The sequence below is a fragment of the Coregonus lavaretus genome, assembly GCF_964263955.1.
Source record: "Coregonus lavaretus genome assembly, chromosome: 3".
Taxonomy (NCBI): domain Eukaryota; kingdom Metazoa; phylum Chordata; class Actinopteri; order Salmoniformes; family Salmonidae; genus Coregonus; species Coregonus lavaretus.
The window spans coordinates 76,158,183-76,179,480 of NC_139990.1; the positions used below are offsets into that span (position 1 = coordinate 76,158,183).

Genomic DNA, 21,298 nt, shown 5'->3' on the forward strand with positions numbered 1-21,298 from the left:
GTATGGCTGTGGTCAGTAGTTGTGGTCAGTAGTTGTGGTCAGTAGTTGTGGTCAGTAGTTGTGGTCAGTAGTTGTGGTCAGTAGTTGTCTGGTCAGAAGTTGTGTGTTTGTGGTCAGCAGTTGTGTGGTTGTAATCAGTATTTTTGTGGTCAGAAGTTGTATGGCTGTGGTCAGTAGTTGTGGTCAGTAGTTGTGGTCAGTAGTTGTGGTCAGTAGTTGTGGTCAGTAGTTGTGGTCAGTAGTTGTCTGGTCAGAAGTTGTGTGTTTGTAATCAGTAGGTGTCAGTATTTGTGAGGTCAGTAGTGTAGTCTGTAGTTGTGTGGTTGTGGTCAGTAGTTGTGTGGTTGTGGTCAGTTGTTATGTGGTTGTAATCAGTAGTTGTGAGGTCAGTAGTTGTGTGTTTGTGGTAAGTAGTTGTTATGGCCAGTAGTTGTCATCAGTAGTTGTGGTCAGTAGTTGGGGTGAGTAGTGGTCATCAGTTTTGGTAAGTAATTTTTGTAAGTAGTCATGTGGTTTTGTAATTTGGTCGTGGTTGTGGTCAGTATTTGTGGTCTTTAGTTGTGATCTGTAGTTGATTGGTTGTGGTCAGTTGTTGTGGACAGCAGTTGTGTGGTCAGTAGTGGTCAGTAGTCTTGGTCAGTAGTTGTGGTCTGCCGTTGTGTGGTTGTGGTCAGTTCTTGTGGATAGTAGTGGTGTGGTCAATATTTCTGGTCAGTAGTGGTCAGTAGTTTCTTTCAGTAGATGTGGTCAGTAGCTGTGTGATGGTGGTCAGTCGTTCTGTGGTTGTGGTCAGTAATTATGGTCAGTAGTTGTGGGCAGTAATTATGTGATTATAGTCAGTAATTATGGTCAGTAGTTGTGGGCAGTAATTATGTGATTATAGTCAGTAATTGTGGTCAGTAGTGTTCAGTAGCCTTGGTTAGAAGTTGTGATCAGTAGTTGTGTGGTTGTCATCAGTAGTTGTGTTCAGTAGTTTTGAACAGTAGTTGTGCTCAGTAGCTGTGTGGTTTTGGTCATAAGTTTTGTGGTTAAGTGCTTGTGGTCTGTAGTTGTGTTATGGTCAGTAGTTGTGTGGATGTGGTCAGTAATTGTAGTAAGTAGTTATGGTCAGCAGTTGTGTGGTTGTGGTCAGTATTTGTATGGTTGCTGTATGTAATTGTTGGGGAATCGTTGTGTCAAATACATTTAAACTCAGTTTTTCACAATTCCTGACATTTAATCCTAGTAAAAATTCCCTGTTTTAGGTCAGTTAGGATCACCACTTTATTTTAAGAATGTGAAATGTCAGAATAATAGTATAGAGAATGATTTATTTCAGCTTTTATTTCTTTCATCACATTCCCAGTTGGTCATAAGTTTACATACACTCAATTAGTATTTGGTAGCATTGCCTTTAAATTGTTTAACTTGGGTCAATTTGGAAATTGCTCCCAAGGATGAACCAGACTTGTGGAGGTCTACACATTTTTTCTGAGGTCCTGGCTGATTTATTTTGATTTTCCCATGATGTAAAGCAAAGAGGCACTGCGTTTGAAGGTAGGCCTTGAAATACATCCACAGGTACACCTCCAATTGAATCAAATTATGTCAATTAGCCTATCAGAAGCTTTTAAAGCCATGAAATCATTTTTCAGAATTTTCAAAGCTGTTTAAAGGCACAGTCAACTTAGTGTATGTAAACTGCTGAACCACTGGAATTGTGATACAGTGAATTATAGGTGAAATAATCTGTCTGTAAACAATTGTTGGAAAAATTACTTGTGTCATGCATAAAGTAGATGTCCTAACCGACTTGCCAAAACTATAGTTTGTTAACAAGAAATTTGTGGAGTGGTTGAAAAACGAGTTTTAATGACTCCAACCTAAGTGCTATGAAAAAGTATTTGCCCCCTTTCTAATTTTCTATGCTTTTGCATATTTGTGATACTAAATGTTATCAGATCTTCAACCAAAACCTAATATTAGATAAAGGGAACATAAGTGAACAAATAACACAACAATTACATACTTATTTCATAAACAAAGTTATGCAACACCCAATTCCCCTGTGTGAAAAAGTAATTGCCCCCTTACACTCAATAACTTGTTGTGCCACCTTTAGCTGCAATGACTCCAACCAAATGCTTCCTGTAGTTGTTGATCAGTCTCTCACGTCGCTGTGGAGGAATTTTGGCCCACTCTTCCATGCAGAACTGCTTTAACTCAGTGACGTGTGGGTTTTCAAGCATGAACTGCTCGTTTCAAGTCCTGCCACAACATCTCAATTGGGATTAGGTCTGGACTTTGACTAGGCCATTCCAAAACTTCCAATTTGTTGCTTTTTAGTAATTTTCATGTAGACTTGATTGTGTGTTTTGGATCATTGTCTTGCTGCATGACCCAGCTGCGCTTCAGCTTCAGCTCACAGAAGGATGGTCTGACATTCTCCTGTAGAATTATCTGATACAGAGCAGAATTCATGGTTCCTTCTATTAAGGCAAGTCGTCCAGGTCCTGAGGCAGCAAAGCATCCACAAACCATCACACCACCACCACTATGCTTGACCTTTGGTATGATGTTCTTACAGTGGAATGCAGTGTTTGGTTTTCGCCAGGCATAATGGGACCCATCTCGTCCAAAAAGTTGTCTCAAGTTTGCCAAAAAGCACCTGGATGATCATCAAGACTCTTGGAAGAACGTTCTATGGACAGAATATTCAAAAGTATAACTTTTTGGACGACATGGTTCCAGTAATGCCTGGCGAAAACCTAAGTCTGCATTCCACAGTAAGAACATCATACCAAAAGGTCAAGCATGGTGGTGGTGGTGTGATGGTTTGGGGATGCTTTGCTGCCTCAGGACCTGGACGACTTGTCTGAATTCTGCTCTGTATCAGAGAATTCTACAGGAGAATGTCAGACCATCCGTCTGTGAGCTGAAGCTGAAGCGCAGCTGGGTCATGCAGCAAGACAATGATCCAAAACACACAATCAAGTCTACATGGAAATTGCTAAAAAGCAACAAATTGGAAGTTTTGGAATGGCCTAGTCAAAGTCCAGACCTAATCCCAATTGAGATGTTGTGGCAGGACTTGAAATGAGCAGTTCATGCTTGAAAACCCACACTTCACTGAGTTAAAGCAGTTCTGCATGGAAGAGTGGGCCAAAATTCCTCCACAGCGACGTGAGACTGATCAACAACTACAGGAAGCATTTGGTTGGAGTCATTGCAGCTAAAGGTGGCACAACCAGTAATTGAGTGTAAGGGGGCAATTACTTTTTCACACAGAGGAATTGGGTGTTGCATAACTTTGTTTATGAAATAAATATGTAATTGTTGTGTTATTTGTTCACATAAGTTCCCTTTATCTAATATTAGGTTTTGGTTGAAGATCTGATAACATTCAGTATCACAAATATGCAGAAGTAGAGAAAATTAGAAAGGGGGCAAATACTTTTTCATAAATGTAGGACTCCCACGATAACAGTCAATTGAATGGAGAACTCCCACAATAACAGTCAATTAAATGGAGGACTCGCACGTTAAGTCAATTAAATGTAGGACTCGCACAATAACAATCAATTAAATTGAGGACTCTCACGATTACAGTCAATTGAATGGAGGACTCACATGATCACAGTCAATTGAATGGAGGACTCCCATGATAACAGTCAATTAAATGGAGGACTCCCATGATAACAGTCAATTAAATGGAGGACTCCTATGATAACAGTCAATTAAATGGAGGACTCCCATGATAACAGTCAATTGAATGGAGGACTCGATGATAACAGTCAATTGAATGGAGGACTCCCATGATAACAGTCAAATGGAGGACTCCCATGATAAGTCAATTGAATAGAGGACTCTTATGATAAGTCAATTGAATGGAGGAATCGCATGATAAGTCAATTAAATAGAGGACTCGCATGATAACAGTCAATTAAATGGAGGGCTCGCATGATAAGTCAATTGAATGGAGGGCTCGAATGATAACAGTCAATTCAATGGAGGGCTCGCATGATAACAGTTAGTGGGGGAAAAAAAAGTATTTAGTCAGCCACCAATTGTGCAAGTTCTCCCACTTAAAAAGATGAGAGAGGCCTGTAATTTTCATCATAGGTACACGTCAACTATGACAGACAAAATGAGGAAAAAAATTCCAGAAAATCACACTGTAGGATTTTTAATGAATTTATTTGCAAATTATGGTGGAAAATAAGTATTTGGTCAATAACAAAAGTTTCTCAATACTTTGTTATATACCCTTTGTTGGCAATGACACAGGTCAAATGTTTTCTGTAAGTCTTCACAAGGTTTTCACACACTGTTGCTGATATTTTGGCCCATTCCTCCATGCAGATCTCCTCTAGAGCAGTGATGTTTTGGGGCTGTCGCTGGGCAACACAGACTTTCAACTCCCTCCAAAGATTTTCTATGGGGTTGAGATCTGGAGACTGGCTAGGCCACTCCAGGACCTTGAAATGCTTCTTACGAAGCCACTCCTTCGTTGCCCGGGCGGTGTGTTTGGGATAATTGTCATGCTGAAAGACCCAGCCACGTTTCATCTTCAATGCCCTTGCTGATGGAAGGAGGTTTTCACTCAAAATCTCACAATACATGGCCCCATTCATTCTTTCCTTTACACGGATCAGTCGTCCTGGTCCCTTTGCAGAAAAAGAGCCCCAAAGCATGATGTTTCCACCCCCATGCTTCACAGTAGGTATGGTGTTCTTTGGATGCAACTCAGCATTCTTTGTCCTCCAAACACGACGAGTTGAGTTTTTACCAAAAAGTTATATTTTGGTTTCATCTGACCATATGACATTCTCCCAATCCTCTTCGGGATCATCCAAATGCACTCTAGCAAACTTCAGACGGGCCTGGACATGTACTGGCTTAAGCAGGGGGACACGTCTGGCACTGCAGGATTTTAGTCCCTGGCGGCGTAGTGTGTTACTGATGGTAGGCTTTGTTACTTTGGTCCCAGCTCTCTGCAGGTCATTCACTAGGCCCCCCCGTGTGGTTCTGGGATTTTTGCTCACCGTTCTTGTGATCATTTTGACCCCACGGGGTGAGATCTTGCGTGGAGCCCCAGATCGAGGGAGATTATCAGTGGTCTTGTATGTCTTCCATTTCCTAATAATTGCTCCCACAGTTGATTTCTTCAAACCAAGCTGCTTACCTATTACAGATTCAGTCTTCCCAGCCTGGTGCAGGTCTACACTTTTGTTTCTGGTGTCCTTTGACAGCTCTTTGGTCTTGGCCATAGTGGAGTTTGGAGTGTGACTGTTTGAGGTTGTGGACAGGTGTCTTTTATACTGATAACAAGTTCAAACAGGTGCCATTAATACAGGTAGCGAGTGGAGGACAGAGGAGCCTCTTAAAGAAGAAGTTACAGGTCTGTGAGAGCCAGAAATCTTGCTTGTTTGTAGGTGACCAAATACTTATTTTCCACCATAATTTGCAAATAAATTCATTAAAAATCCTACAATGTGATTTTCTGGATTTTTTTTCTCAATTTGTCTGTCATAGTTGACGTGTACCTATGATGAAAATTACAGGCCTCTCATCTTTTTAAGTGGGAGAACTTGCACAATTGGTGGCTGACTAAATACTTTTTCCCCCCACTGTAATTGAATGGAGGACTCGCATGATAACAGTCAATTGAATGGAGGACTCCCATGATAAGTCAATTGAATGGAGGACTCACATGATAAGTCAATTGAATGGAGGACTCGCATGATAAGTCAATTGAATGGAGGACTCGCATGATAAGTCAATTGAATGGAGGACTCGCATGATAAGTCAATTGAATGGAGGACTCGCATGATAACAGTCAATAGTGTATTTACAGTGAGAGAGAGAATGAGAATAGGCCTACATTGTAATGAATCAGAAAGCAGTAGGCTACAGAGGTTACAATAGTAGGATACATCAATCAACTAAGAAAGTAACAAAAGCTGATGTAATTCCTCTCATTTAAGTTTTGGTACATTTTAATTAGTTGTTTATTTAAAATCCTACCAATTACCTATTCACAAATCAGCATCCAAACCTTCCAAATATAAAACAATATTTTATTTTCCTGTCCAGTTTTGAGGATTTGCCAGATTCGTTTTCCCACCAGATCGAGCTACTTGACATCTTCTACAGCCATCCAGTTACCATGGTAATATCCAGGAAGATGGCTAGAAAAAAAAAAAAATGAGTAGAAAGTATCCTGGAATTGAGCCAATGCGAGTTAACTCTTCATTTGGATCCCAAATGGTACCCTATTCCCTTTATAGGGCACTAGTTTATATATATACACTTTATAGGGCACTACTTTAGACCAGGGACCACAAGCGCTTTCACCCATTCTCAGATCCTCCCCATGGGCCCTGGTCAAAAGTAGTTCACTATAAACGGAGTAGGGAGCCATTCAGGACATAGGCTACCCCTGGTTTAATTTGATTCAGCCATGTGACTCTCTATTACCACTGACATGATGATCTGAGGGTGAATTGGTTAAAGAGCTTGTGTTTCAACACTGATGTGATAGATTACTACAGGTTACAGCTATACAGGCTTTAGTCTCTGATTAAATGACACCAAACTATACAGGCTTTACTCTCTGATTAAATGACACCAAACTAATAACCCTCTGACCTATTGAGCTCCTGCTCCAGCGAGAGCGAAGTCACCTTGCATACACACACTAAACCCTGTCACCTTGCATACACACACTAAACCCTGTCACCTTGCATACACACACTAAACCCTGTCACCTTGCAAACACACTAAACCCTGTCACCTTGCATACACACACTAAACCCTGTCACCTTGCATACACACACTAAACCCTGTCACCTTGCAAACACACACTAAACTGTCACCTTACATACACATACACTGACTCAGAAATGAGACATTATACAGCAGCAGAGGTTTTACTTGACATAAACTAATGAAATTAAGAGCCATTATTGATGTCAGAACCAATGCCAATTTGAAATCACCATGATTTGCTGGGCATAAAATATTTATTGACTCTCCAGTCAGACAATCAATTTTCTTAATACACCAAGTTACTTGAACAAGACTAGATATCCAAAGTGCCATGCCAATAAAACAACACGTCTACTAAGTGCAGGTACAGACGACGTGTCAGCCTACCATCCAAGAACACTAAACTTAGTAAATGAATATTTCCAAACTGTGCCCATCAGAGTTCCTGTCAAGGTCTAAAGAAAACTGAATTATGAAGAGAGGGTCTGTTTTCAATTACACAAGTTCAGTAGCTGACTGGTAATTACTGTTCAACTCCTGCAGCGCTTCACACACACACACACACACAGTCAAGAACACAAGCCACACACACACACACACACACACACAGTCAAGAACACAAGCCACACACACACACACACAGTCAAGAACACAAGCCACACACACACACACAAACACACAGTCAAGAACACAAGCCACACACACACACACAGTCAAGAACACAAGCCACACACACAGTCAAGAACACAAGCCACACACACACACACACAAACACACAGTCAAGAACACAAGCCACACACACACACACACACACACAAACACACAGTCAAGAACACAAGCCACACACACACACACACAGTCAAGAACACAAGCCACACACACACACACAAACACACAGTCAAGAACACAAGCCACACATACATACAGTCAAGAACACAAGCCACACACAGTCAAGAACACAAGCCACACACACATACACAGTCAAGAACACAAGCCACACACACAGTCAAGAACACAAGCCACACACACACACAAACACACAGTCAAGAACACAAGCCACACACACAGTCAAGAACACAAGCCACACACACACACACACACACACACACAAACACACAGTCAAGAACACAAGCCACACACACACACACAGTCAAGAACACAAGCCACACACACACAAAGTCAAGAACACAAGCCACACACACATACAGTCAAGAACACAAGCCACATACACATACAGTCAAGAACACAAGCCACACACACATACACAGTCAAGAACACAAGTCACACACACAAACACAGTCAATAACACAAGTCACACACACAAACACACAGTCAAGAACAAGTCACACACACATACAGTCAAGAACACAAGCCACACACACACACACACACACAGTCAAGAACACAAGTCACACACACACACACAGTCAAGAACACAAGTCAAACACACATACGCAAACAGTCAAGAACACAAGTCACACACACAGTCAAGAACACAAGTCACACACACACAGTCAAGAACACAAGTCACACACACAGTCAAGAACACAAGCCACACACACACACACAGTCAAGAACACAAGCCACACACACACACAAACACAGTCAAGAACACAAGCCACACACACACACACACAGTCAAGAACACAAGCCACACACAAACACACAGTCAAGAACAAAAGCCACACACACACACAAACACACAGTCAAGAACACAAGCCACACACACATACAGTCAAGAACACAAGCCACACACACACACACAGTCAAGAACACAAGTCACACACACATACAGTCAAGAACAAGTCACACACAAACACAGTCAATAACACAAGTCACACACACAAACACACAGTCAAGAACAAGTCACACACACATACAGTCAATAACACAAGCCACACACACACACACAGTCAAGAACACAAGTCACACACACACACACACACAGTCAAGAACACAAGTCAAACACACATACGCAAACAGTCAAGAACACAAGTCACACACAGTCAAGAACACAAGTCACACACACACAGTCAAGAACACAAGTCACACACAGTCAAGAACACAAGTCACACACACACACACACACACAGTCAAGAACACAAGTCACACACACAGTCAAGAAGACAAGTCACACATAAGCAGAGTTATTGTCTCCACAACATATGACAAGTCCTACCTTTACTGCTGTGCCTCAGCTGGTGGTCAGTGTGTGTGTCGTAGGTCAGCCTCTGTCGGAGTTGTTTAACACGGATAGTAACATTACAATATTCCAGCGGTTGGTGCTTTCGCAGTGCAGATAGTGTAGGTAGATAATTATTTAATGATCAACACGGCCTGACAGCTTCATTAAAACTGGGATCTATGTCCCAAACGGCACGCACTACGTTTGACCACAGTCCTGTGCACTACACAGTCATGTCCTGTTGCTTTGTAACCATCAGGACCAGGGTGTGATGTATTGGGTGATCAGTTAGCGCCCCATCCCAGGAACAGAAAGAGGAGTCGGCTGCAGCTTCATAAACAGAAGGACATACCAGCATAATACTGTACAGGGAGGAAACACTGGTGTTATTGTAGGCACCGTTTTTCTATTGGACACACATACACTTATGGGCAGTTTCCCGGACACAGATGATGCCTAGTACTGGACTTTGGAGAATCTCCATTGTACGTGTGTTTCAGTCCGGGACAAGGCTTAATCTACATGGATAGACATACAGAGAGTCAAAATAATGGGGGGAGATGCAAAGCTTTTATTAAGTTACAATAATATTCAAACAACTCAAGATCTTTCACTGGAGAACCTGGAATATGCTTTCTTAATAATGAATAATAATAATGTTGTTTTAAAAAAAAAAACATGTAGGTTTTTTAACGTTTTTTTTTTATTATCTCGCATCATCACATCAATCCTCCAGTCATAGGATGCGTCCCAAATGGAACCCTATTCCCTATATAGTGCACTAGTTTTGACTAGTAGTGCACCATAAATGGAATAGGGTACCATTTAGAACACAGGCCTATATTGATCATTCTGATTGGGTGGGAGGGGCATCTCCATCTCCTCTCTTCCTTAGCTCCTCCTCTTCTAGCTGTTGTGTCCCTGAAGGGCCTCAGCCATGAAGAGCTTGCCAAGGTTCTGAGAGGTGAACTCCTTCACATTCTGGCAGTAATTGTTAATTTGCCCTGTTTGGTGGAAACACACACACAACAAATGAGTATGAATCACAGTAGGAGCACATCAGCAGTACTGCAGGTAAATTAGTTGAATGTTGTGACAACGGTAGTGTCCAAAAAAGTAATCATATCCCCTATATAGTACACTACTTTTGACCAGAGCCCTATGGGTTTCCCTATGGACCCTGGTCAAAAGTAGTGCGCTATAAAGTGAATAGGGTGCCATTTGGGACGTAACCAACCATCAGAGAGACAGCAGGCAGGCAGGGATGTTAGATGAAGTCTATAAAGATAAAGGAACTAACATAATGGAGAGATGAGGGAACAGAACAGAGGAGGGGATAGATACCTACCAGGGAGAGAACAGAACAGAGGAGTGGATAGATACCTACCAGGGAGAGAACAGAACAGAGGAGTGGATAGATACCTACCAGGGAGAGAACAGAACAGAGGAGGGGATAGGTATCTGCTAGGAGGAGGGAAGGTGTGTGGGTGCGATTCTACAAAGTGAAGTGTGTGTGTGTACCTGCGATGAGGAGAGTGTCCATGCGAGGAGGGGGCTGGGGAGGTTTGAACATCTTGGTGACATCTTCCTCTGGTAGAGGAGTCTCTCCTCTGGTCTGTCTCTGAGCATTCTCCTGCTGGCGCCGCTGGGTATACTGGGCGGAGATAGAGAGAGAGAGGGGAGGAGAGAGAAGAGAGAGAGAAAGAGAAAGAGAGAGAACAGCTATAAAAATCTAACAGACAGGGATGGAGTGATTTGTGTTGGTATACGACAGTGTAAATCAGTGATGTGCTGCGTGTCAGAACCTAAAAGCCTTTTTAATTTGGGGAGGCAGAGCAGAGGACACAGGTTGGTGGTGGGGTGTAGCTGGTAGGAATCTACAAGTACCTGGATACACATACAAAGCCTGTCAAGCCTGCCAGAAACTAACATCACAATATTCATGTATAACTAGGTTGACATATGAGAAATTACTTCTAGGTTGACATGAGAAATGACTTCTAGGTTGATATGAGAAATGACTTCTAGGTTGACATGAGAAATGACTTCTAGGTTGACATGAGCAATGACTTCTAGGTTGATATGAGCAATGACTTCTAGGTTGATATAATTTCAAATATTTTACTGAGTTTCAGTTCATATTTAGAAATCAGTCAATTGAAATAAATTCATTAGGCCCTAATCTATGGATTTCACATGACTGGGCATAGGACCACCGACTTGGGAGCCAGGCCCACCCATTGGGGAACCAAGCACAGCCAATCAGAATACGTTTTTCCCCATAAAAGGGATTCATTACAGACAGAAACACTCCTCAGTTTCATCAGCTGTCAGGGTGGCTGGTCTTCTACGATTCCGCAGGAGAAGAAGCAGGATTTGGAGGTCCTGGGCTGGCGTGGTTACACGTGGTCTGCGGATGTGAGGCTGGTTGGACATACTGCCAAATTCTCTAAAATGACGTTGAGGCGGCTTATGGTAGAGAAATGAACATTCAATTCTCAAGCAACAGATCTGGTGGACATTCCTGCAGTCAGCATGCCAATTGCACGCTCCCTCATCTTGAGACATCAGTGGCATTGTGTTGTGGGACAAAACTGCACACTTTAGAGTGGCCTTTTACTGATCCCAGCACAAGGTGTACCTGTGTAATGATCATACTATTTAATCAGCTTCTTGATATGCCCCACATGTCAGGTGGATGGATTATCTTGGCAAAGGAAAAATCCTCACTAACAGGGATGTAAACAAATTTGTGCACAACATTTTAGAGAAATACACTTTGTGCATATGGACAATTTCTGGAATATTTTATTTCACTTGACATGTTGCGTTTATATTTTTCTTCAGTGTATATGAGAAATGACTTCTAGGTTGCTATGAGAAATGACTTCTAGGTTGCTATGAGAAATGTCTTCTAGGTTGCTATAAGAAATGTCTTCTAGGTTGATATGAGATATGCAAACTGGTGTTTAGTGCTCCATCACAAAAGGCACCATTCCATGCTCCAGCCACCTCTATATTGGGACCCTCACATTACATTGTATTCAGTAGCAGTAGCTAGTACCAAGCCTCCATCTCCCTGGTATAGTGGATAAATCAACAGTTATATTATATAGTAGCAAGCCTCCATCTCCCTGGTATAGTGGATAAATCAACAGTTATATTATATAGTAGCAAGCCTCCATCTCCCTGGTATAGTGGATAAATCAACAGTTATATTATATAGTACCAAGCCTCCATCTCCCTGGTATAGTGGATAAATCAACAGTTATATTATATAGTACCACGCCTCCATCTCCCTGGTATAGTGGATAAATCAACAGTTATATTATATAGTACCAAGCCTCCATCTCCCTGGTATAGTGGATAAATCAACAGTTATATTATATAGTACCAAGCCTCCATCTCCCTGGTATAGTGGATAAATCAACAGTTATATTATATAGTACCAAGCCTCTGTCTCCCTGGTATAGTGGATAAATCAACAGTTATATTATATAGTACCAAGCCTCCATCTCCCTGGTATAGTGGATAAATCAACAGTTATATTATATAGTACCAAGCCTCCATCTCCCTGGTATAGTGGATAAATCAACAGTTATATTATATAGTAGCAAGCCTCCATCTCCCTGGTATAGTGGATAAATCAACAGTTATATTATATAGTACCAAGCCTCCATCTCCCTGGTATAGTGGATAAATCAACAGTTATATTATATAGTACCAAGCCTCCATCTCCCTGGTATAGTGGATAAATCAACAGTTATATTATATAGTAGCAAGCCTCCATCTCCCTGGTATAGTGGATAAATCAACAGTTATATTATATAGTACCAAGCCTCCATCTCCCTGGTATAGTGGATAAATCAACAGTTATATTATATAGTACCAAGCCTCCATCTCCCTGGTATAGTGGATAAATCAACAGTTATATTATATAGTACCAAGCCTCCATCTCCCTGGTATAGTGGATAAATCAACAGTTATATTATATAGTACCAAGCCTCCATCTCCCTGGTATAGTGGATCAATCAACAGTTATATTATATAGTACCAAGCCTCCATCTCCCTGGTATAGTGGATAAATCAACAGTCATATTATATAGTACCAAGCCTCCATCTCCCTGGTATAGTGGATCAATCAACAGTTATATTATATAGTAGCAAGCCTCCATCTCCCTGGTATAGTGGATAAATCAACAGTTATATTATATAGTACCAAGCCTCCATCTCCCTGGTATAGTGGATAAATCAACAGTTATATTATATAGTACCAAGCCTCCATCTCCCTGGTATAGTGGATAAATCAACAGTTATATTATATAGTACCAAGCCTCCATCTCCCTGGTATAGTGGATAAATCAACAGCTATATTATATAGTACCAAGCCTCCATCTCCCTGGTATAGTGGATAAATCAACAGTTATATTATATAGTACCAAGCCTCCATCTCCCTGGTATAGTGGATAAATCAACAGCTATATTATATAGTAGCAAGCCTCCATCTCCCTGGTATAGTGGATAAATCAACAGTTATATTATATAGTAGCAAGCCTCCATCTCCCTGGTATAGTGGATAAATCAACAGTTATATTATATAGTACCAAGCCTCCATCTCCCTGGTATAGTGGATAAATCAACAGTTATATTATATAGTACCAAGCCTCCATCTCCCTGGTATAGTGGATAAATCAACAGTCATATTATATAGTACCAAGCCTCCATCTCCCTGGTATAGTGGATAAATCAACAGCTATATTATATAGTACCAAGCCTCCATCTCCCTGGTATAGTGGATAAATCAACAGTTATATTATATAGTACCAAGCCTCCATCTCCCTGGTATAGTGGATAAATCAACAGTTATATTATATAGTACCAAGCCTCCATCTCCCTGGTATAGTGGATAAATCAACAGTTATATTATATAGTACCAAGCCTCCATCTCCCTGGTATAGTGGATAAATCAACAGTTATATTATATAGTACCAAGCCTCCATCTCCCTGGTATAGTGGATAAATCAACAGTTATATTATATAGTACCAAGCCTCCATCTCCCTGGTATAGTGGATAAATCAACAGCTATATTATATAGTACCAAGCCTCCATCTCCCTGGTATAGTGGATAAATCAACAGTTATATTATATAGTAGCAAGCCTCTGTCTCCCTGGTATAGTGGATAAATCAACAGTCATATTATATAGTACCAAGCCTCCATCTCCCTGGTATAGTGGATCAATCAACAGTTATATTATATAGTACCAAGCCTCCATCTCCCTGGTATAGTGGATAAATCAACAGTTATATTATATAGTACCAAGCCTCCATCTCCCTGGTATAGTGGATAAATCAACAGTTATATTATATAGTACCACGCCTCCATCTCCCTGGTATAGTGGATAAATCAACAGTTATATTATATAGTAGCAAGCCTCCATCTCCCTGGTATAGTGGATAAATAAACAGTTATATTATATAGTACCAAGCCATCTCCCTGGTATAGTGGATAAATCAACAGTTATATTATATAGTACCAAGCCTCTGTCTCCCTGGTATAGTGGATAAATCAACAGTTATATTATATAGTAGCAAGCCTCTGCCTCCCTGGTATAGTGGATAAATCAACAGTTATATTATATAGTACCAAGCCTCCATCTCCCTGGTATAGTGGATAAATCAACAGTTATATTATATAGTACCAAGCCTCCATCTCCCTGGTATAGTGGATAAATCAACAGTTATATTATATAGTACCAAGCCTCCATCTCCCTGGTATAGTGGATAAATCAACAGTTATATTATATAGTACCACGCCTCCATCTCCCTGGTATAGTGGATAAATCAACAGTTATATTATATAGTACCAAGCCTCCATCTCCCTGGTATAGTGGATAAATCAACAGTTATATTATATAGTACCAAGCCTCTGTCTCCCTGGTATAGTGGATAAATCAACAGTTATATTATATAGTACCAAGCCTCCATCTCCCTGGTATAGTGGATAAATCAACAGTTATATTATATAGTAGCAAGCCTCTGCCTCCCTGGTATAGTGGATAAATAAACAGTTATATTATATAGTACCAAGCCTCCATCTCCCTGGTATAGTGGATAAATAAACAGATATATTATATAGTACCAAGCCTCCATCTCCCTGGTATAGTGGATAAATCAACAGTTATATTATATAGTACCACGCCTCCATCTCCCTGGTATAGTGGATAAATCAACAGTTATATTATTTAGTACCAAGCCTCCATCTCCCTGGTATAGTGGATCAATCAACAGTTATATTATATAGTACCAAGCCTCTGCCTCCCTGGTATAGTGGATAAATAAACAGTTATATTATATAGTACCAAGCCTCCATCTCCCTGGTATAGTGGATAAATAAACAGTTATATTATATAGTAGCAAGCCTCCATCTCCCTGGTATAGTGGATAAATCAACAGTTATATTATATAGTACCAAGCCTCCATCTCCCTGGTATAGTGGATAAATAAACAGTTATATTATATAGTACCAAGCCTCCATCTCCCTGGTATAGTGGATAAATCAACAGTTATATTATATAGTACCAAGCCTCCATCTCCCTGGTATAGTGGATAAATCAACAGTTATATTATATAGTACCAAGCCTCCATCTCCCTGGTATAGTGGATAAATCAACAGTTATATTATATAGTACCAAGCCTCCATCTCCCTGGTATAGTGGATAAATCAACAGTTATATTATATAGTAGCAAGCCTCCATCTCCCTGGTATAGTGGATAAATCAACAGTTATATTATATAGTACCAAGCCTCTGTCTCCCTGGTATAGTGGATAAATCAACAGTTATATTATATAGTAGCAAGCCTCTGTCTCCCTGGTATAGTGGATAAATCAACAGTTATATTATATAGTAGCAAGCCTCTGTCTCCCTGGTATAGTGGATAAATCAACAGTTATATTATATAGTACCAAGCCTCTGTCTCCCTGGTATAGTGGATAAATCAACAGTTATATTATATAGTAGCAAGCCTCTGTCTCCCTGGTATAGTGGATCAATCAACAGTTATATTATATAGTAGCAAGCCTCCATCTCCCTGGTATAGTGGATAAATCAACAGTTATATTATATAGTAGCAAGCCTCTGCCTCCCTGGTATAGTGGATAAATCAACAGTTATATTATATAGTAGCAAGCCTCCATCTCCCTGGTATAGTGGATAAATCAACAGTTATATTATATAGTAGCAAGCCTCTGTCTCCCTGGTATAGTGGATAAATCAACAGTTATATTATATAGTACCACGCCTCCATCTCCCTGGTATAGTGGATAAATCAACAGTTATATTATATAGTAGCAAGCCTCTGTCTCCCTGGTATAGTGGATAAATCAACAGTTATATTATATAGTAGCAAGCCTCTGTCTCCCTGGTATAGTGGATTTGGCCAGCAGCTTCCCTGCAGGACAGTCAGGACGAGTCCCAAATGACACCCCATCTCCTAAATAGAGCACTACTTTTGATCAAAACTCAATAGTCCCGGTCAAAAGTAGTGCACTACATAGGGAACAGGGTGCCATTTGGGACGCACCCTCAGTCACAGAAGGCCTGGTTAGGGTGGTTCAGCAGAGAGGAGTGAGAGGCTGGGGAGAGGGGGGAGCTAGGAGAACATGATGGATCATGGAAGTAACAGCAGGAAAGTTTAGAGGTGATGTTAGTGGCTCCCTCTCCTTTCATTCACCCTCCCTCTCTCCCTCCCTCTCTGGAGGAGAAGAGGATGAAAGGAGAGGACTCCCTGTGGACGCCCCTCTAATAGAATCACTGTGAATCACTGTATATTATCTCATTATCAACTACAATGTGTTGATTACATTCTCATCATGATAACAGAGATAATGTGTCTGTCTGTGTGTGTGTGTGTGTGTGTGTGTGTGTGTTACCTGGTGTTTCTGCTGCTGCTGCTTGCTGAGGTTACGGCTGTAGGTGTTGTACTTGACGATGTCCTGACTCATATCATCCACTCTGTCCATCAGGAGCTGAAGAGACTTCTCCAGGTGGTTACTGAGGGGAGATGGACAACACATGAGATTACATTCTCCAGGTGGTTACTGAGGGGAGATGGACAACACATGAGATTACATTCTCCAGGTGGTTACTGAGGGGAGATGGACAACACATGAGATTACATTCTCCAGGTGGTTACTGAGGGGAGATGGACAACACATGATATTACATTCTCCAGGTGGTTACTGAGGGGAGATAGACAACACATGAGATTACATTCTCCAGGTGGTTACTGAGGGGAGATGGACAACACATGAGATTACATTCTCCAGGCGATTACTGAGGGGAGAAGGACAACACATGAGATTACATTCTCCAGGCGATTACTGAGGGGAGAAGGACAACACATGAGATTACATTCTCCAGGTGGTTACTGAGGGGAGATAGACAACACATGAGATTAGTGGTTCTGTCCCAAATGGTACCCTATCCCCTATATAGTGCACTACTTTTTGACCAGAGCCCTATGGGGAATAGGTTGTAATTTGGGATACAGCCCTTGTCATGTTCCCCAGTTGAACACTTTAACATGAACACGACAGGGGGAGACCATTGTTCATAACGCACTCGGTCTTCTGCATGTTTAATGAGGGACCACTGTCAATCAATAATGAAATATATACCGAGCATTCGTTCCAAATGGCACCCTGTTCCCTATATAGGGCTCTCTGGTCAAAAGTAGTGCGCTATATAGGGAACAGGGTGCCATTTGGGACGCAGGCAGCTCTAAATGGATCAAAGCACCTCAGGGGAATCTCCATTATCACAGTTAGAGAGGGAGTAGTGAGGGAAAATAGCTTTTTTAAAACACAGAAGTGCCTAGGAGTAGGGGGCAGGGAAGTGGGCCATTAGGGGTTCACTAAGTGGACTAAAACAAACATGGTTGGTAGTTTATCTACAAAGTGATCAGGGGGTAGTGATCAGGAGGTAGTGCCAGTGTTTTCCATTAGCTACTTTTTCCACTTAAATTAACTAGGCAACTTTTCAATTCGCTAGCCAGAAAAAAGTCTGCAGAGCCCTCTCCCGCTAGAATGAACGATTTGCATCTTCTAGCGATCTATTGACAGGACAGGCGCCTGTCAGCCACAAAGTGAGCGATGACAGTCTGCCGTCTGTCCCGCCTCTCAGTACCTGGGTGCTCTGTGGTTGGTCAGATTTCTTCACACTGAGGGAGAAAGCATGACGCTCCATCGTCTCAGTGAATTTGGTGACGATTAGTCTAAATCCTCTTATTGTTTTTCTGGATCATTCATTTATTTTCTTCCACGTGTTTCATATGCAGCCGCGAAAGCGTTGTAGTTATGAAGCGTTGGCATTATGCTCTTTACTGTGCTTTGATTGATGAACAGCAAGCTTGACTAGTTTATTAAAAGGTGTCGAACTGACTGAATAAAGTCGATCTCATATCCTTGCCATCCATAAATCACACAACGTAGTTACAGTATATATGTGTTCATGATATCGCAACGAGACAGTCAACTAAAGATCTTGTTTGTATTTTCCATATGAAGTCCGTCAGGACTTAAAGTGAGTGACTGGTCAGTAACCGAATTGCATCGGTGAGAGAGACGTTCATTTGGCTCCCTAATTTTCATACTGGTAGGCTTTTTGGCGATTATCTGCAGATAAATTATGAAAACATTCGATAAAGATGGTGAATCCTCCTCACTGCAGGAACAATACGTAGGCCTAGTGAAGAGAGCGTCGCTCTGGTCCAAAATATGATAAAATAAAACTGATTAAATCAATAGGCCTATATCAATATCTTTGAAAATACCATATAAGTATCATTAGCTTTTACAATATTTTAATCTAACTTTTGACAATGGAACAGTCAACTGCTGCTTTCTGTGTAGCAAAGCCCATGTTAACATCTGTTTTATTCTTCAATTATACTTGTATTACAGATAGCTGAGAAAATGCCTCTTAAAAGTTAGTTTGAAGCCTGTGGAAGTCAGCAGACTCTTACATGATTCTTTAAGAATAAATCTGTGGGTCAGTTGCTAAACAAGTATTTTCTTTAAATAAATGACATACTGCAATTCAAAGAGTTGCAAACACGTGTTGAAATTCTTTCAGTAATTTAACTTCTCTTAACACATACAGTGCCTTGCAAAAGTATTCATCCTCCTTGGCGTTTTTCCTATTTTGTTGCATTACAACCTGTAATTTAAATGGATTTTTATTTGGATTTCATGTAATGGACATACACAAAATAGTCCAAATTTGTGAAGTGAAATGAAAAAAATAACTTGTTTCAAAAAATTCAAAAAAATAAATAACGGAAAAGTGGTGTGTGCATATGTATTCACCCCCTTTGCTATGAAGCCCCTAAATAAGATCTGGTGCAACCAATTACCTTCAGAAGTCACATAATTAGTTAAATAAAGTCCACCTGCGTGCTATCTAAGTGTCACATGATCTGTCACATGATCTCAGTATATATACACCTGTTCTGAAAGGCCCCAGAGTCTGCAACACCACTAAGCAAGGGGCACCACCAAGCAAGCGGCACCATGAAGACCAAGGAGCTCTCCAAATAGGTCAGGGACAAAGTTGTGGAGAAGTACAGATCAGGGTTGGGTTATAAAAAAATATCTGAAACTTTGAACATCCCACGGAGCACCATTAAATCCATTATTAAAAAACTGAAAGAATATGGCACCACAACAAACCTGCCAAGAGAGGGCCGCCCACCAAAACTCACAGACCAGGCAAGGAGGGCATTAATCAGAGGCGACAAAGAGACCAAAGATAACCCTGAAGGAGCTGCAAAGCTCCACAGCGGAGATTGGAGTATCTATCCATAGGACCACTTTAAGCCGTACACTCCACAGAGATGGGCTTTACGGAAGAGTGGCCAGAAAAAAGCCATTGCTTAAAGAAAAAAATAAGCAAACACGTTTGGTGTTCACCAAAAGGCATGTGGGAGACTCCCCAAACATATGGAAGAAGGTACTCTGGTCAGATGAGACTAAACTTGAGCTTTTTGGCCATCAAGGAAAACGCAATGTCTGGCACAAACCCAACACCTCTCATCACCCTGAGAACACCATCCCCACAGTGAAGCATGGTGGTGGCAGCATCATGCTGTGGGGATGTTTTTCATCGGCAGGGACTGGGAAACTGGTCAGATTTGAAGGAATGATGGATGGCGCTAAATAAAGGGAAATTCTTGAGGGAAACCTGTTTCAGTCTTCCAGAGATTTGAGACTGGGACGGAGCTTCACCTTCCAGCAGGACAATGACCCTAAGCATACTGCTAAAGCAACACTTGAGTGGTTTAAGGGGAAATATTTAAATGTCTTGGAATGGCCTAGTCAAAGCCCAGACCTCAATGCAATTGAGAATCTGTGGTATGACTTAAAGATGGCTGTACACCAGCGGAACCCATCCAACTTAAAGGAGTTGGAGCAGCTTTGCCTTGAAGAAAGGGTAAAAATCCCAGTGGCTAGATGTGCCAAGCTTATAGAGACATACCCCAAGAGACTTGCAGCTGTAATTGCTGCAAAAGGTGGCTCTACAAAGTATTGACTTTGGGGGGGTGAACAGTTATGCACGCTCAAGTTCTGTTTTTTTGTCTCATTTCTTGTTTGTTTCACAATAAAAAATATTTGGCATCTTCAAAGTGGTAGGCATGTTGTGTAAATCAAATGATACAAACCCCCACAAAAATCCATTTTAATTCCAGGTTGTAAGGCAACAAAATAGGAAAAATGCCAAGGGGGGTGAATACTTTGGCAAGCCACAGTATGGACCCAGAACATACTTCAGCATTTGTTCTGTGTATTTTAGAGACCCATTTAGTCATTTTAAAAATGTGTTTGATTTAAAATGTTACCTTTAAGAAAATGTTTCTGTTTTTATAAAATACATATTTGAAGAACAAACAATTGTGGCAATTCATATCTTGCAGTAAAGTAATTAACCTTGAGAAGACACGGTTAAATGTTCAACCTTTTTTTTATGTTCTTACTTTGAAAATAGTCCTGAACAAATAGTCCTACGCGATATCCAAAACTACTAACAATACACCGAATTCATACATTTTCAGTCATTTTAATTGTAGACACAATACCACAACTATTTTTTCCAATCCGGGAGGTAAACTCAAAAGTATTCAATAATTTAGCTGTGTATTTCAGATGGAATCAAGGCATTAGAATGTACCAGAGGCCACCAAAATAGAGGTTGTTCGGTAAAAAGCCTGGCTGGCTATTTTTTATATTTGGCTGGCTACTCCATGTGCTTGTGGAAAAGACTTGCGTGTAGGGGGGTCGAGTGTAGGGACTTTGGGTCAATTTGGG

The 21,298-nt window shown here is 40.9% G+C and overlaps 1 protein-coding gene across 1 annotated transcript in view; it reads right to left on the bottom strand.

Annotated features, from left to right (window-relative positions):
* Nucleotides 1–9,483: 9,483 nt before the first annotated feature.
* Nucleotides 9,484–21,298, bottom strand: part of LOC311115959 (eukaryotic translation initiation factor 3 subunit H) — a 30,548-nt gene continuing 18,733 nt past the window's right edge. The window contains exons 6-8 of the mRNA XM_084157360.1: nucleotides 16,868–16,988; nucleotides 10,457–10,589; nucleotides 9,484–9,939 (exon numbers count right to left, since the gene is read on the bottom strand). Of these exons, the coding sequence (XP_084013486.1) occupies nucleotides 9,842–9,939; nucleotides 10,457–10,589; nucleotides 16,868–16,988 (352 nt within the window). The 3' untranslated portion in view covers nucleotides 9,484–9,841. The remainder of the gene's footprint in view (nucleotides 9,940–10,456; nucleotides 10,590–16,867; nucleotides 16,989–21,298) is intronic.